At 48.1% G+C, this 17,857-nt stretch overlaps 1 protein-coding gene across 1 annotated transcript in view; it reads left to right on the forward strand.

Annotated features, from left to right (window-relative positions):
* VNN1 (vanin 1) overlaps nucleotides 1-10,751 on the forward strand; it is a 146,311-nt gene extending 135,560 nt beyond the window's left edge. Inside the window, exon 8 of the mRNA XM_075339877.1 lies at nucleotides 10,293-10,751. Coding sequence (XP_075195992.1) covers nucleotides 10,293-10,400 — 108 coding nt within the window. The 3' untranslated portion in view covers nucleotides 10,401-10,751. The remainder of the gene's footprint in view (nucleotides 1-10,292) is intronic.
* Nucleotides 10,752-17,857: the final 7,106 nt, after the last annotated feature.

A 17,857-nucleotide genomic window follows, 5' to 3' on the forward strand; every position in this document is an offset into this window, starting at 1 on the left:
TTTAAGAGCAATGCTTTGCAATAAGAGCAAATGGTCACCGTGCACACATCCGGTTCTGTCCTTTCACCGTGCTCTGCTTGCTCTGGAAGTAACTTTCTGTACATATGTAGTGTATATTGTATACAATATAACATTGTACAGTATATACTACATAGCATGTCTATCAGTTTGCATTTGTGGATACAGTACTGTACTTTCTTTCTGATAACCAGTACAGGACATTGCTTGTACTGTAATATAATTGCCTGCACATTATTCCTACCCCACATTTGGCTTTGCTCTGCCCTTATTTTGGGGAGTGCTGGAGATGGGGAAAAAAAGGCACAATAGGGTCTTACACGGTATTATGGTTAGGAATATAGAGAAAAGGTACACTCACCTGGTTTGGTTGTGCCAGTCACAACCCCTTATACACGTGTGTGAGTGTCCGCGTGGTTCAGCAGCGGCCCCGTGGGTAACGTGGTTTTATATAGATCACAGAGGGAAGTGGGTTTATGCCACGCTAAAAACCACTGATGCCGGCCCGGTATATTGGAAATTTCTTTTTATTTTACAATCCTACACGTTTCAGAGACATTGCCCATCTCCTTCTTTAGGATAGAAGAAATCATTGATATACCGGCATCAGTGGTTTTTAGTGCGGCATAAACCCACTTCCCTCTGTGATCTATATAAAACCTTATTTTGGGGAGAATAGATTTGGGGGGTGCTTTTTGTGTCCTCTACTAGAATAAAGGTTGTCATATTTATACATCATTTTTTCTCTCCATAGTGTACCTCCCGTACACCAACAATTCTATTGTAAGCTAGTATGCAGTTTAATTTGCTTTGTTTTTTTACTGTACAGTATTTTGTATTACTGTACTGTACTAATTTTATATGAATACAGTACATTATTATGTTTTACTGTAATAAGTTTGTATAAATCCAGTAAATATTTTTGAGTTGTGGAATGAATTGTCTGCGTTTCAATTATTTCCTATGGGAAAATTCGCTTTGATATAAGAGTAACTCGGTTTAAGAGCAGATTGCCGAAACCAATTATGCTCGTAATCCAAGGTTCCACTGTATTCACTTAAGGGCTCTTTGTGTCAGATCGTTCACAAACAACACAGCTGAGCACCCATTATACTCGGCCAAGCACTAAGTGTTTCATAGAGCTCTAATGCTTGAATTCACTGAGAGGTGTAATTACTACAGTGGGGTCACTTTTGGTGTTTTTCTGCTTTTCTGACATCTGATGGTCTCTGCAAATGCAACCCAGTGTCCAAATTTGCATTTCAATAATGAAATAGCGCTCTTTGCTTTCCGAGTATTACATGTTCCCGAACATTAGTTTTTGGCCACATATCTTTGTGTTCGCGAGAAAATGCATAACAAATTATGGAGTACATTTTCTCATATTACTCCTTGTGTAAATTTGGTGCTGAACACTATTTTAGTGGAAAAAAATGTAATCTTTTGTTTTCACATATAAATGTTATATAGTTTTGTGAATCACCTATAGGTTAAAAATGCTCAGTATACCCCTAGATGAATTCCTTGAGGGGTCTAGTTACCAAGATGGTGTCACTTGTGGGACGTTTCTGCTGTTTTGGCATATCAGGAGATCTGGAAATGCAACCAGGCATCCACAATCTATTCCAGACAGACAAATTTATCCCCCCCTCCAAAAAAAAATAGCTCTTTATTCTTTGAGCCCTGCCATGTGCCCAAACAGCATTTTTGGACCCCATATGGGATATTATCGCCTTCTGGAAAAATTTGCCTGACAAATTATTTGTTCCATTTTCTCTTATTATCCATTGCAAAAATTTCAAATTTCAGGCTAAAACAGCATTTTAAACAGAAAGAAACTTAATTTTTATTTACCACTCAAGTACTACCAGGTACTGCACATCAGTTTTCTGTTCAAATCAATAGGAGGTAGATGTGCAATAACCAGCTGCAGAAGTTGGAGCAGCTCCTGAACTTAATATTTGTGGCTGCCTGCTACTGACGCTGGCACCAGGAGCTGCTGATCAGTGGGGGTGCGGGTGTAAGGTATCACATAGTTCCTCCTCTCCCACATATAGCCTATATAACCTAGTCCCCCCACATATAACATATATACCCAAGTTCCCTTCTCCCAAATATAGCATATGTAGCCTAATCCCTCTCCCCAACATATAGCATATATAGCCTAATTCCCCCTCCCCGCAAATAGACTATATAGCCTAGTCCCTGTCCCACGCATATACCCTATGTAGTTCAGTCCCCCTCCACTACATATTGACTATGGAGCCTAATCCCCCTTTCCCATATATAGCATATATAGCCTAGTCCACCCTCCCCACATATAGCCTATATGGCCAGACACCCCCTTCCCCAAATATAGCCTCTATAACCTAGTTCTACTTCCCTTACATAGCCTATGTAGCCTAGTCCCTACCTCTCTTACATATAACACAGTATATAACTTAGTCCCCCCTCCCCACATATAGCCTCCCACATAGCCTATATAGACTAGTCCCTGCCTCGCCCACTTATAGCATATATAGCCAAGTTGCCACTGTCCCAAAATTTGACATAAAGACCACTTTACTATTACATATATAAGTTTCACAAAAAATAGTTTTTACAAATTAAAAATGCTTCTCCTACCAGTCTTCTGAACTCCAGAAGGAGTCTTGTCAATGATAACATTAGAAGAAGAAGGAGAGGAGGTCCGGGCAGCTGCTGCAATGACCCAGCACCAATCACATTACAGCCTCACCAAGCTCCTAGTCTGAGGTGCCAGAGAGGAGTGAGAGTGTGTAGACTGCACAATGTTTCCACTGCTTTGTTAATCTGCATCCTCCTTCTCCTGCTACGGTGGCACAAACTATTGTTGTGCAAGAAAGGTGTTACTGTTCATTGGCACTTATCCACCATACAGTGAGGAAAATAAGTATTTAATACACTGCTGATTTTGCAAGTTTTCCCACCTACAAAGAATGGAGAAGTCTGTAATATTTATCGTAGGTGCACTTCAACTGTGACAGCCAGAATAAAATAAAAATCCAGAAAATCCCATTGCATGATTTTTAAATAATTAATTTGCATTTTATTGCATAAAATAAGTATTTGATCACCTGCCAACCAGCAAGAATTGTGGATCTCACAGAACTGTTATTTTTTCCTATAAGAAGTCCTCCTGCACTCATTTCCTGTAATAATTGCACCTGTTTGAACCTGTTGCCTGTGTAAAAACACCTGTCCACACAGTCAATCACACTCCAACCTCTCCACCATAGCCAAGACCAAAGAGATGGTTAAGGACCCAGGAGAAAAATTATAGACCTGCACATGATGGATAAACTACAGGACAATAGGTAAGCAGCTTGGTGAGAAGGCAACAACTGTTGGCGCAATAATTAGAAAAGGGAAGAAACACAAGACAACTGTTAATCTTACTCGGTCTGGGGCTCCATGCAAAATCTTGCCTTGTGGGGTAAGAATGAGTTTGAGAAAGGTCAGCAATCAGCCCAGAACTATACGAGATGACCTGAATAGAGCTGGGACCACAGTCTCAAAGATTACAGTTAGTAACACACTACGCTGTCATGTATTAAAATCCTGCAGGGCACACAAGGTCCCCAGGCTCATGCCAGCACAAGTCCTGGCCCATTTGAAGTTCGCCAATTCCCATCTAGACGAAAATAGAATTTTTTGGTATCAACTTCACTTGCCGTGTTTAGAGGAAGAAGATGGATGACTACAACCTCAAGAACACCATCCCAAATGGAAAGCATGAGGGTGAAAACACACTTTGGGGGTGCTTTCCTGTAAAAGGGACAGGATGACTGTGACGCACCCCAGGGCTTTGGGATACTTGGTCCCGGGCTATATATTACAGGAAACGTTCACTGGGTGGCCGTTGCACAGTTCCGTGACTCTGAGGGTCGTTTAAAAGGGGTTTTATACAAGGGAAGAATAAAAATAAAAATGTTTTTCGTGACGCCACTTGTGGTATGCAGCTATATGGGGAAAATCGCCGCTGCAAAGTCTCTCACTGCTGGGGTTAGTGGTATTGGGCGCTTAGATGTAATGGCTCTTCGCAAGTAGAGGCCCCAGGGGAAGATGATGGTGGTTGTAGTATATTGGTGCAGACGTATAGGAAGAATTCAGACAACACAGGGGCTGCGGTTTAACATGTGCTCTACTCACTGGTTTGGAGTGGCTGCTACCCGGTTTGTGCTGGTCTTTACCAATCTGGTATTCCCTTTGTTCCAGTGCCGGTGTAGTGAACTGGTGAGCTTTACTTCCATGCATCCTGTAGTAGTTGGTGGGTTGCCGTGGCTTGGAGCGTTTTTAGGGTTCCCCTCCTGTTGTCTCCATCCTGGCCTATACGGCAGGCAGCTTGAACCTCTCTTGGGTCGGACCTCTGTCCCCATTCCCAGGTTCCCTCTCTGATGCTGTGCCCCGGACACTAACGTCGATAAGGAGGTCCTTGATGGCCCTTGATGGTCCCCTCACTGGGCAGATTATCAGGTGAGCCTGTAGCATCTTCCTTAACTCGGGCTCTGTACCCCGTCAGTGCTCAGTCCAGTGAGTACTTGCACCGTACTCTCCCTGGCTACCATACTCCCTTTTACTCAGTGGTCACTTTACACTTTCCTGTCAGCACGTCAACTTCTGACTGACTTTCTGTCTGACTTCCCACTATCACTTCCTCGTCTGTCTGACAAGATGTCCGTCATCCGTCCATTTCACTGACTAGCCCCTCCTCCTCCCAGGTTTCTGACTAGTGGATTGGATGCGACCCAGCCAATAGGTGACCACCCGTCAGGTCCATCTCTAGCCTGTCACCCGGTCTGGGGAAAAGGGCGTGGATTTGTGTGTGTGTTGTGTTAGTTTACCAGCACTGGTCTTCCGGGAATCTGGGGTTAGATGTAGTACCCTGTGGCACCTGACACTCAGGAGCGCCACAACTGCACCATATTGAAGGGAGGGTGCATGGGGTCATGTATTGCGAGATTTTGGCCAACAGACGCTTTCCCCCAGTAAGAGCATTGAAGATGGGTTGTGGCTGGGTCTTCAAGCAAACCCAAACCACACAGCAAGGGCTCCATAAGACGCATTTCATGGTCCTGAAGTGGCTTAGCCAGTCTCCAGATCTGAACCCAATAGAGAATTTTTAAAGGGAGCTGTAACTCAATGTTGCCCAGTGACAGCCTCAAAACCTGAAAGATTTGAAAAAGATTTATATGAAGGAGTGGGCCAAAATCCCTGCTGCAGTGTGTGCAAACTTGGTTAAGAACCACAGGAAACATCTGACCTCTGTAATTGCAAACAAAGATTTATGTACCAAATATTAAGTTCTGTTTTTTTATTGTATCAAACATTTAAAATGCAAATTAATTATTTAAAAATCATGGAATGGGATTTTCTGGATTTTTGGGGGCATTCAATCTGGCACAGTTGAAGTGTACCTATGATAAGAATTACAGACCACTTATTTCTTTGTAGATGGGAAAACTTGCAAAATCAAATACTTTTTTTCCTCACTGGAGTCACACGAGCATATTAAAAAAAACAGTCCCATTCTCATCAAGGAGCGTAGGACGATGTTTTCTTGTCATCCATGTGTCATCAGTGTACTTTCAGTATGCTCTCAGTGTACTCTCAGTGTGCAATCAGTTTTCTTTCTCTGGTGCTATTAGTCATTTACAATCATTTTCAGGACCATTTACAGTGTTCTGTGCTACATAATAGAATTGTATTCATAAAAACGGACGTCACTTGGATGGTCCGTGTGCCGTCCATGTGACATCCTTTTTATTCCTCACACCTATTGACTTGTTTGGCGAGTTTGGATGAGAAAAAAGCTGACCAACTGCTCTGCGTTATTGACTAACATTGGTCCGAGTGCAATGCGAGATTTTCTCGCATTACACTTGCGCGAGTGATATTGTCTGTGAGCGTAGCCTCACTCATTAGAGCACCACCACAGTAGAAGGAGGGAGTGTGCTGCTATGGTTTCAGTGGATTCAGAGTAGCTCAGCAATGAATAGCTGTGTTAGGGTAATAGGGAGCATCCTTCCATCTCTTGTCAGTTTTGGCTCTGCAGTGGGGCCCACCAGAGGATTAACAGATTTTTTTAGTGAGCCAGTCCAAACCTGCACAGAACTTACTTAAGCCTGCTTTACACACTTCAATAGATCTTTCAATTCGTCGTCGGGGTCAAGTTGTAAGTGACGCACATCCGGCATCGTTCGTGACGTATTTGCGTGTGAAACCTACATGCGATCGATATTGAACGAAAATACGGTGATCGCATACACGTCGTTTATTCCTCATACATTGGACGTTTTGCTGTATGAACCTAGTCAATTGAAACGTGTGACATCCCTCATACGATTTTGATATCTGAGGCTATGTGCGCAGGTGTGCGCTCTGCACCGCAGCTTAAAAAAGGTCTGCTTCAGAGCGCAGCTGAAAAGCTGTGTTCTGAAGCGCCTCACAATGTCTGTCATGCACTAATCTCTGTCAGTCGGTCACTATCTCTGTCCCTCTCTTTCTGTCCATGTCAGTCTTACCCTCTTACCCCCTCTCTCATACTCACCGATCCCCGATCACCGGCGCGGCGCTGCACGGCATTTACACTGCTCCGGCGGCTTTTACTGTTTTGAAAAAGCCGGCCGCCCATTAAACAATCTCGTATTCACTGCTTTCCCCGCCCACCGGCGCCTATGATTGGTTACAGTGAGACACGCCCCCACGCTGAGTGACAGATGTCACACTGCACCCAATCACAGCAGCCGGTGGGCGTGTCTATACTGTGTAGTGAAATAAATAATTAAATAATTTAAAAAAACGGCGTGCGGTCCCCCCCAATTTTAAAACCAGCCAGATAAAGCCATACGACTGAAGGCTGGTATTCTCAGGATGGGGAGCTCCACGTTATGGGGAGCCCCCCAGCCTAACAATATCAGCCAACAGCCGCCCAGAATTGCCGCATACATTATATGCGATAGTTCTGGGACTGTACCCGGCTCTTACCGATTTGCCCTGGTGCATTGGCAAATCGGGGTAATAAGGAGTTATTGGCAGCCCATAGCTGCCAATAAGTCCTAGATTAATCATGTCAGGCGTCTATGAGACACCCTCCATGATTAATCTGTAAATTACAGTAAATAAACACACACACATGAAAAAATCCTTTATTAGAAATAAAAAACACACACATATACCCTGGTTCACCACTTTAATCAGCCCCAAAAAGCCCTCCATGTCCGGCGTACTCCAGGATGCTCCAGCGTCGCATCCAGCTCTGCTGCATGGAGGTGACTGGAGCTGCAGCAGACACAGCCGCTCTGGTCACCTCCACACAGCTAATGAAGACAGCCGCGCGATCAGCTGAGCTGTCACTGAGGTTACCCGCTGTCACTGGATCCAGCGGTGGATGCAGCGGTGGCCGCGGGTAACCACAGTGACAGCTCAGCTGATCACGCTACTCACCTCAGTTGCTGCGTGAAGGTGAGAGGAGCAGCGGTGAGTAGCGCGATCAGCTGAGCTGTCACTGAGGTTACCCGCGGCCACCGCTGGATCCACCGCTGGATCCAGTGACAGCAGGTAACCTCAGTGACAGATCAGCTGATCGCACGGCTGTCTTCAGTTGCTGTGTGGAGGTGACCGGAGCGGCGGTGTATTCTGCAGCTCCGGTCACCTCCATGCAGCATCCTGGAGTACGCCGGACATGGAGGGCTTTTTGGGGCTGATTAAAGTGGTGAACCAGGGTATATGTGTGTGTTTTTTATTTCTAATAAAGGATTTTTTCATGTGTGTGTGTTTATTCACTGTAATTTACAGATTAATCATGGAGGGTGTCTCATAGACGCCTGACATGATTAATCTAGGACTTATTGGCAGCTATGGGCTGCCAATAACTCCTTATTACCCCGATTTGCCAACGCACCAGGGCAAATCGGGAAGAGCCGGGTACAGTCCCAGAACTGTCGCATATAATGTATGCGGCAATTCTGGGCGGCTGTTGGCTGATATTGTTAGGCTGGGGGGCTCCCCATAACGTGGAGCTCCCATCCTGAGAATACCAGCCTTCAGTCGTATGGCTTTATCTGGCTGGTTTTAAAATTGGGGGGGACCGCACGCCGTTTTTTTTAATTATTTAATTATTTATTTCACTACACAGTATAGACACGCCCACCGGCTGCTGTGATTGGGTGCAGTGTGACACCTGTCACTCAGCGTGGGGGCATGTCTCACTGTAACCAATCATAGGCGTCGGTGGGCGGGGAAAGCAGGGAATACGAGATTGTTTAATGGGCAGCCGGCTTTTTCAAAATAGTAAAAGCCACCGGAGCAATGTGAATGCCGTGCAGAGCCGCGCCGGTGATCGGGGATCGGTGAGTATATGAGAGAGGGCTGCTCAATTCAGTCACTCAGGAGTTTAGCGGTCACCGGTGAGCCCTTCACTGGTGACCGCTAATCGGGACGCGACACAGACAGAGCCGCAGCATGACCATGAAGTCGTGTGAGGTTCACCCGAGTTCATTCTGACAGTGCGGCTCTTTCTGTGTCTGCTGTCATCTGCCATTCAGCTCTGCTACATGGCTGTCTGTGTCTGCTGTTAGCGGCTATGTAGCAGAGCTGAATGGCAGATGACATAGTAAAAACGCATCTCTACACATTACACACGCTTGGCAAGTAAATAAATAAAAAAGAAAAGGGTGCCCAATGCATACGTCACAGAACACATGATCTAAAGGATCGCACACAAAATTGATCAATTTAACATAGACTACTAACGCACGTGTGACAGCAAATGAACGACCTACGTGCAATCTCATTCAATCGCATATGCGACCTGGGCGTGTCACATCGCATACGAGATCGCATACCTAATTGTAAGGTGTAAAGCTGGCTTTAGACTTCACCTTCTCTCAGATGCCGGAGATGCAGGTGATGAAAGCAGGTAGGAGGAGGTTTACAGGGCTCTGTTGCGGTGGTCTCAGATTTATGACTTGGCCGCTGCTCTATGAATCTTGTTTTTCTTTCAATTGTACCTTTTTGTCTAAGAATTTGATAGTTTGATAGTTTGAACTAGTGATGGGCAGACTCGCAAATAACCAGGACCAGTAAACCTAACCGAATTAAAAAAAAATTTGGTTCCGGCCCGGAATTGATCCCAGATATCTGGCCAGATACTGGTCCCCATATCTATGTTTAATCTAAGTCTATGGGGAACAGAATCCGGGAATTAAAAATGGTGGCAGAAGGGATAGGGGCATAAGAGCAAGTGCACTATACTTACCGAGGCTTCAGTGCAGCTGTAACTGCTTCCTGGCCACTCATTCACTTGTGGGTTCATTCATTACCTTCATTGCATATGCATTGCTCTTCCCGCCGACCGGTGTCTGTGATTGGTTGCAGTCAGGCGCACCCCCACGCTAAGTGGCAGAGTGTCAACTGACGGCTTCCAATAACAGATGAGGCGTCCTTCCCAATTTTGGTATTCCAGCTATGAGCGTCTATTGTGGAAATAAATAAATAAAAAATTTGGCCACAATGCACCAGCAGGGCAGGTGACCTGGTGCCTCACAACACCCATGCTGCAAGGCAGAGTCCGCATGACTCCAGGACACACTGCCCCACTGGCAGAAAACCACCCCCACAGCGGCTACCACTGCTGGTGCAGCGGTTGGTGCGCGGTGCTGCACTTTTAAGGCACAGATTAAGGACCCACTCAGAGGTTTGCTGTGACATAGCAGTGGGCTTCATACAGTCTCATCAGAATGTTAAACTAAGAACCTCATGTTCTAGTATTTAATTTTTGCCTAGCCGATTAAGATCAAAGTATTATTTTGGGATGTGTGATTCATGTCTTTTTCTTTAGGTGCGTTCCTCGGTAAGTACAGCCTGCTTGCTTTATTATTTTCTTCTTTACTTTTCCTTTATGTTTTGTATTTCCCGAGTGCCAGAACCGGATAATTAGCCAGAATGCCCTGAGATTCCGGGCCCGCTACTCGAGTACGTTTGAAACCGTGCGAATCCAGACTTTTGCAGTCCGGGTCCACCCATCACTAGTTAGAAGTTAAACCGATTCACTTATCTAGTTATGCCAGACAGTAAATCGACAAGAAGGGTACTGTTCCTTTAAAAAAACAAGCACATTTTTTTTTTAGTAAACCTGGACACTGTTTTCAGCAAATGATGCATTCAAGATTCAACACATGAGCAGATCATAGGAACAAGGAAACCGTTTACACGTATTGTACATTCAACTTTTCATTATGGTTGTGTTTTTCCAGGTGCTAAAGGATGGACGACTTAGAAGTAAATCTGCAATTTCTTCACATTCACTGTTAAGTGCGACTCTGTTTGGAAGATGGTATCAAAAAGACCCAGTTTCAAAATGATATACATTTTCAACTGATGCTGGAGTAAATGTTCCGTGGCAAATGTGATAATATCTATGGTTTCCAGTGCTATTTCATACATATGAAATTTGGCATATGTATTGTACTACTATATTTTTTTGCTATTTTTGCCAGTTTTACATCAATAAATTAATTTTGTTATCACAAGATAATATTTGAAAACTTCAGAATTTATGATCAATAAACTGTGTTGCACTGTCTTTAAGATATGAATTCAGGCAACATGTATTGCAATTACCTGTCGTTTGCATGCCTCTTCAAACATTTATGTCACACCACATACAGCATATGTGTTTTGAGACCACAACCATAGTATTCCACTAAATTATATCTGACAAGAAAGAATAAAGCATATACTGTTTGGTGATTGCAAATATCTCTAAGGTAATTTGCTCAGTTACCTCTCAAAATCTATTATATAAAGCTGAGCGTACATTTGTGTGTACGTGTGTATGTATGTATGTATGTGTGTATGTTTGCTAAAGGAATCCATGCTGTCGCATTTACAATCACAACATTTTTCACAGACACCCCATTTGACTTAGGGAACATCATAGACTATATTTTGATGGGAAAATGTAACCCCGCACTTTACAATTATTTGCCAAAAAAACTGCCTCCATTAAAGTCAATGGAGCTGGAAGCTGCAGGTCATTAATAGGAGCTGTGATTGATTGCTATAGGAACAAAGGAAATTGTTAGTATAAGAAGCTTATGTGTGAGGTAATATGATGTCGGTGGAGAGACAGACACTGACAAAGACAGAAAGACAGAATGAGAAACAGACAGACAGAGAGAGACAGGCACCGACAGATAGAGAAAGAGGCAAACAGGGAAAGAGACAGACAGACAGACAGACAGAGGTAGACAGGGAAAGAGACAAACAGACCGAGAAAAAAGGCAGACAAAGACAGACAGAGAAAGACAGGGAAAGAGACAGAGACAAACAGATAGGGAAAGACAAAGGCAGACAGGGAAAGAGGCAGACAGACAGAGATGGACAAACAGCGAAAGAGACAGAGGCAGACAGGGAGACAGACAGGGAAAGAGGCAAACATGGAAATAGCCAGAGAGAGACAGAGAGAGACAAACAGACAGAGAGATAGAGAGACAGACAGACAGAGACTGGGAAAGAGACAAACAGTTACTATCCCGAGCAATGCTAGGTACTACAGCTAATATAATAAAAAAGAATTAGGCAGAACTTCCATTTAACTGAAAAGTGAATTTGATCTTTTATTCAATTAACAAGGATACAATTTACTTTTCACTTATATGGTGAAAGATTATGGTTCTAAATTCGATGTAGACCATACTTAAAAATTCAGATTGGCCTAATATAACCATTAAACAATCAGATTAACTGCTCTTCAAAATATTACTAGAAACATAAAAGTGAATTGTGAAAACATGATTGTTTTGTGTGTTATCATGGTATTTTCCTTTAACCATGAGGGATTATTTGTGCATTAATTCACCTCCATAGAAACATCGTCCTATTGTAAATGAAGAATAGTAGTGTAATTTGCAGAGCCGGAGGTGCGATTAATAGGGTGTTTAGTTTCATTTGTTCTTTCTGGTAGACATATGTTTTTAGAGTTGATGTAGAAGTACAGAAAAGCCCCAAGGTGTGTCAACAAACAGACTAATTGAGGAAGTACCTATGCTGCTCTAGTACAAAAACAGCCACATGTTACTGTTTACCAAATTCAGAATATTTTGTAACCTTTATGTGTTTTCAGGATAGCACTAGGTGTACTAGAAAGTGTTTTATGTCATGCTTTGTCCAAATCACAAATTACAACATTTGATATGAGGATTCTAATATTTCATTATCAGGTCTGTTTTTATGGACATGTAATATTAATCTTCGAACCTAAAACAACAAAAAGATGGAGACAGTCTTGGGCTGAGATCCAAAAGATAGTTGTAGTGGACTGCCAATACATGTTTTTGTTTGATGTTTTTAATTAAAGAGTAGCCATCGTTTTAGTTTTTATTAGTCAATAATATTCATTAAATTAGAGTTTGCAATTTATCATATTGGGGAAATCGGCAACTTTCTCCTCCTGAAGTGATCACTCATTCGAAAAATCCTCAATTCACTAATAATATCTGTCTTCAGTGTATACAGACTTTCCCATTAATGACATAGTAGTTCTTAATTGGAGCTCATAAAGTTCTATGAACTGTGACTGTAATTTTTCAAGAACTTGGAGCAGAATGTCCTTGTCTATCTCTTTTTCTGCCTCTAGCTCCTCATCTCATCTATCTTAGTAAGCTGTCTTCACTAAATCCATATTTTACAGCTTTTACCCATGGATTGAGAGGGAAAGATCAGTCCAGAAAGAGAAAGAAGCAAAAATCTCTGATCTTATATACTGTAGCGCCCATCCCCACCAGATGCCGGGGAAGGTGTTCCTCCTCTCACCTGCCCGGTTCCAGTGTGGCTCCTGTGTCGCCCTGGGCAAGCCAGGGGACACGGGTCACAACACCACCACACCCCACACTCCAGGTAGGCACATCAATGCTAACCAGAAATCCTTGTTGCCTTCCTCCAGGAGTTTGATGATGCACACCAGGGGGTGGGCCAGGCGGTTGGCTCCGCCCACCGAGGAGCTCACAACTCTGGAGGCAGGAAGAAACCAGGCAGATTAGCCCAGGCAGGGCTTGAGTGCAGATAGCTCAGGGACGAGCTTGAGTAAACAGCAGAGATTAGCTCAGGGAGGAGCAGGAGTGAGGAGCTAAGTGGAGGAGTTAAAAAGTGAAAGTGAAAGTGGAGAAAGGAGGAAAGCAAGCGAAGTGACAGTAGAGAAAGACAGCCTGAAGGGTCCAGCTTTGTGTAGGGCCAGAACAGCAAGGTCAGCAACGGCGGTGACTGTCTGGAGGGGGACCGTTTGGAAGTTCCTGGAAGGACCCCGTTGGCTGTGTGCCCGGAGGTCTGGAGCAGTGTTCCGAAGGACAGTCAGCACCAGGGCAGGGGCCTCTCGGACCCCGGCAAGGCTAGGAGTCGCCAGATTTGCCAAATCCGTCAGTGACGGGGACGCAGATCCCCCAACAACCAAGTCCCGATTGAAGGCAACAGCCCAACCTGAACCGGGGAGACACCACCACCGCCAGGGCACCTGTTTCCCCAGGGCCAGCACCTGCGGGCAAAGTGTAGAGCTCCTCCGGCCCAGATTGCAGTCGGGGAGCGGGTAACCAGAGGGAATCCACCGCTACCACAAGTCAACCATAGGTGCAAGGAAGAGGGACATCACCGTCACCTACCGGGAGTGCAGGTGCAGCCGTCTGTGGGACCGTCCTACCAGCCGTTTGGTTTACCGTACAAACTGTGTCCGTGTCTCAGGCTGAGTGAGTACCACAGTGCCGCAAGGCACAGCGCTGCCCCCGCGTCCCTGCGCCCATCGGGCCCCGCACCTACTTCTCCATCACCGGGCCCCGGAATCACCACCCCTACCCACGGAGGGGCAATACAACACCTGGCTGCTCCGCATCACCATCCCCGGGAGCCCCGTACAGAGCAGCGGTGGTGAAATCACCACAACCGTGGGTGGCGTCACGAACTATAACAATCCCCACACCCAACAACCCCCTTTCACTCACGGGCGAGGAGTGTCGCTCGAGAAACCCCGGGATCCGGCCCACAGCTCGAGCCACCAGGAGCAGCTGCCGGACCCGAGCAGAAGGGGTGAGCGTGGTGTGCTGACACCCTCCTCCCCGCCCGCGACAACTTGGCGTCACGAACAGGATCTTACCGCTCTGCCGTCAGGTAGAGGTGCGCCTTGTTACCGCCGGAGGCATCCGGCAGGAAAATTTCAGAAGCCGCCATCTTTGGCGCGAAAAGTTCCCGCTCGAGCGTCTTCTCGAGCAGTAGAGGCGCGAAGGCCAAAACTCCGCCCCGAGAGAGGAGGGGCCGGAAAGAGCTAAGGGGGACGCGATGGCGGCTGGACGCATGTAGCTGCGGCTATAAAAGCAGGGACGCCAGGACCTTGCAAGAATACCGTTCCTGGAAGCAACCAGAGAAGCCATCATGTGGATGCCGTCCCGCGACACCGTAGCCCCCGCGCCTGGAACCGCGGCGTGGGTGGAGATCCAGACCGCGCAGCTCTACCAACGGCTGCAGGTGAAGATGCAGCTCCTCATGGAGGAGTGGGAGGCCGACATGGCGGACGTTGTAGCCACCGTGCGGAGACGCGAGGAGGAGGCGGAGAAAGGGAGAGTGAGTGACCCACGTCCCGATGCCCTTGCAGGGCCGGTCATCGCGGCTGTGGGGCCCGGTCCAAGCCCTCTCCCCCCGTTGCCTCCCTCGCCACCCGTCCCGGAGGCCGTGACCCCGCCACTAGGCCTGCTACCACCGCAACCGGTAGGAGTACCCAGCGTCCCCGCCCAGGCGGGCCGACCTGTAGCCGGAGCCCGCGGCACACCGGAGGTGTTACCGTGGAAGACGCCGAAAGTAGAACCGGAGGCATCCCTTGAAAAACTTCCCGAGCCGGAGCCGATGACCCGTTCCGAGCCGAAGGCCCGGCAGCGGAAAGCCCCTATGCCCATCCCCCACACCTCGGCTGAGGTGGCGCCGGGTTGTTGCTGCAAGGCAGCGCCCAAGGCCATGACACCGCGGGATACGCCGCCCACCTTCCTGACAGTGGGTAACGTTTTGGATGTCCCGCGGGGCCCGACCCGTGCGCCGGCGCTGGCAGCAGCGCCGTACTGGGATAGGGAGCCGGTACCGCTGGGCCTGGAGATCGAGGAGAGGGAGCGGAAAAAGGCCGAACTGGTGGCTAGAGCGATCCGGGAGAAGGAGCACCTCCGGCTGGCGACCTCCCGTGCCCGAGGACCGTTGTACGTGGGGCAGGTGAGGCGGTTTGATGTCCGCCGGGGCTACGGGTTCACCTACGAGCCGGGCCTGGAGGCCGAAGTTTTTGTAGCCCGGCGGGATGTGAATGCCCACCTGCCCGAGGAGCATCCCGGCCGCAATCTGATGCCGGGAGACATAGTACAATACGCCCGGTTCTTTGGGGAGCGGGGGTGGTTCGCGCTGGACGCTACACTGAAGGGCAGCCCGGAGGCCCGAGCGAGCGCCGCGCCCCCTCCCTTGGAAGGAGCACTGGAGTCTGGAGGACCGGAGTAGGGCCGTGGGTGCCCGTAGCAGCAGTCCCCGTTGGGACCCCCACTGAAGTGTTGTTGTTTGTTTGAAAGTTTGCAAAAGAATAAGGAAAATGAAAATGCCTGAAGTTTAACCTGATTTGCTGATGTGATTTGAACCGGCAGGAGCCGGCACCGTTGTCCCCGTGGGGACCGTTTAAGTTTATTTGGCATGGGAACTATCCATGGACAAGCCCGTGAACTTGCAGGGCACCACAAACGTTAAGTGGCTTGTAAATATGTTGGGTACCGTTACAGTTTCCGCAATACCGTTTCCGGAGAGGCAGGTTGGAGGGAGGGCCCTGAGCGGAGCAGGCCAGGGCCCAGCCACCAAAGGAACCGGTGGCCACCCTCTGGAGGGGAAGGGCAGATCCCGCTCGGGTAACTTGTGCTGGACTGTGGGTCAAGGGGTGCTGCCTGGGTTTTAGGGGCAGCATCAGGGCCAGGTTGCTTGGGTGGGAGAGAGCGGAAACCGTAGCCGTAAACCGTTGCAACGTTTAAGTAAATGTGCCTCCCGTCTTGGGAAGAGTTTTGATTAAAAATGTTATTTATGTTTTCTTAACCTTGTTACCCCTTTTTACAGAAAAATAAAATCGGTGTAGGACGGCAGCCCGCGGACGGTCTGCATTTTGCTAAGGGGGAATGTGTCGCCCTGGGCAAGCCAGGGGACACGGGTCACAACACCACCACACCCCACACTCCAGGTAGGCACATCAATGCTAACCAGAAATCCTTGTTGCCTTCCTCCAGGAGTTTGATGATGCACACCAGGGGGTGGGCCAGGCGGTTGGCTCCGCCCACCGAGGAGCTCACAACTCTGGAGGCAGGAAGAAACCAGGCAGATTAGCCCAGGCAGGGCTTGAGTGCAGATAGCTCAGGGACGAGCTTGAGTAAACAGCAGAGATTAGCTCAGGGAGGAGCAGGAGTGAGGAGCTAAGTGGAGGAGTTAAAAAGTGAAAGTGAAAGTGGAGAAAGGAGGAAAGCAAGCGAAGTGACAGTAGAGAAAGACAGCCTGAAGGGTCCAGCTTTGTGTAGGGCCAGAACAGCAAGGTCAGCAACGGCGGTGACTGTCTGGAGGGGGACCGTTTGGAAGTTCCTGGAAGGACCCCGTTGGCTGTGTGCCCGGAGGTCTGGAGCAGTGTTCCGAAGGACAGTCAGCACCAGGGCAGGGGCCTCTCGGACCCCGGCAAGGCTAGGAGTCGCCAGATTTGCCAAATCCGTCAGTGACGGGGACGCAGATCCCCCAACAACCAAGTCCCGATTGAAGGCAACAGCCCAACCTGAACCGGGGAGACACCGCCACCACCAGGGCACCTGTTTCCCCAGGGCCAGCGCCTGCGGGCAAAGTGTAGAGCTCCTCCGGCCCAGATTGCAGTCGGGGAGCGGGTAACCAGAGGGAATCCACCGCTACCACAAGTCAACCATAGGTGCAAGGAAGAGGGACATCACCGTCACCTACCGGGAGTGCAGGTGCAGCCGTCTGTGGGACCGTCCTACCAGCCGTTTGGTTTACCGTACAAACTGTGTCCGTGTCTCAGGCTGAGTGAGTACCACAGTGCCGCAAGGCACAGCGCTGCCCCCGCGTCCCTGCGCCCATCGGGCCCCGCACCTACTTCTCCATCACCGGGCCCCGGAATCACCACCCCTACCCACGGAGGGGCAATACAACACCTGGCTGCTCCGCATCACCATCCCCGGGAGCCCCGTACAGAGCAGCGGTGGTGAAATCACCACAACCGTGGGTGGCGTCACGAACTATAACAATCCCCACACCCAACAACCCCCTTTCACTCACGGGCGAGGAGTGTCGCTCGAGAAACCCCGGGATCCGGGCCACAGCTCGAGCCACCAGGAGCAGCTGCCGTACCCGAGCAGAAGGGGTGAGCATGGTGTGCTGACACCCTCCTCCCCGCCCGCGACACTCCCATGCGTGATCTCGCTACCAACCTCCGGCGGCATCCTTCCTCTCACCTGCCCTGCGGCTCTGCAGCCTCTTCTCCTGATTCAGGTCCTGCCGTGGTCTTCTCACACTCCCGGACCATGCGCCCTTTTTCAGAGTCTGCTGCAGCTTCTTCCTGCTTCCAGGCCAAAAACAGGTCTTCAGTAAGTGATAATAGGCTGCACGCGCAGCCACGCCCCCTTTCTTAAAGTGGTAGTGTCCCATTACCAGGAAGTGACCTCAGAGGTCACCTGTTACCCAAAGGGTATTTTATTTCGCCTCCCCTAACGGAGGTGTCTGAGCAATGTTGCCAGTAGTGCATTGCTAGTTCTTAGGTCCCCAGTTGTTATTG

This window comes from Anomaloglossus baeobatrachus, chromosome 3 (genome assembly GCF_048569485.1).
Source record: "Anomaloglossus baeobatrachus isolate aAnoBae1 chromosome 3, aAnoBae1.hap1, whole genome shotgun sequence".
NCBI lineage: Eukaryota > Metazoa > Chordata > Amphibia > Anura > Aromobatidae > Anomaloglossus > Anomaloglossus baeobatrachus.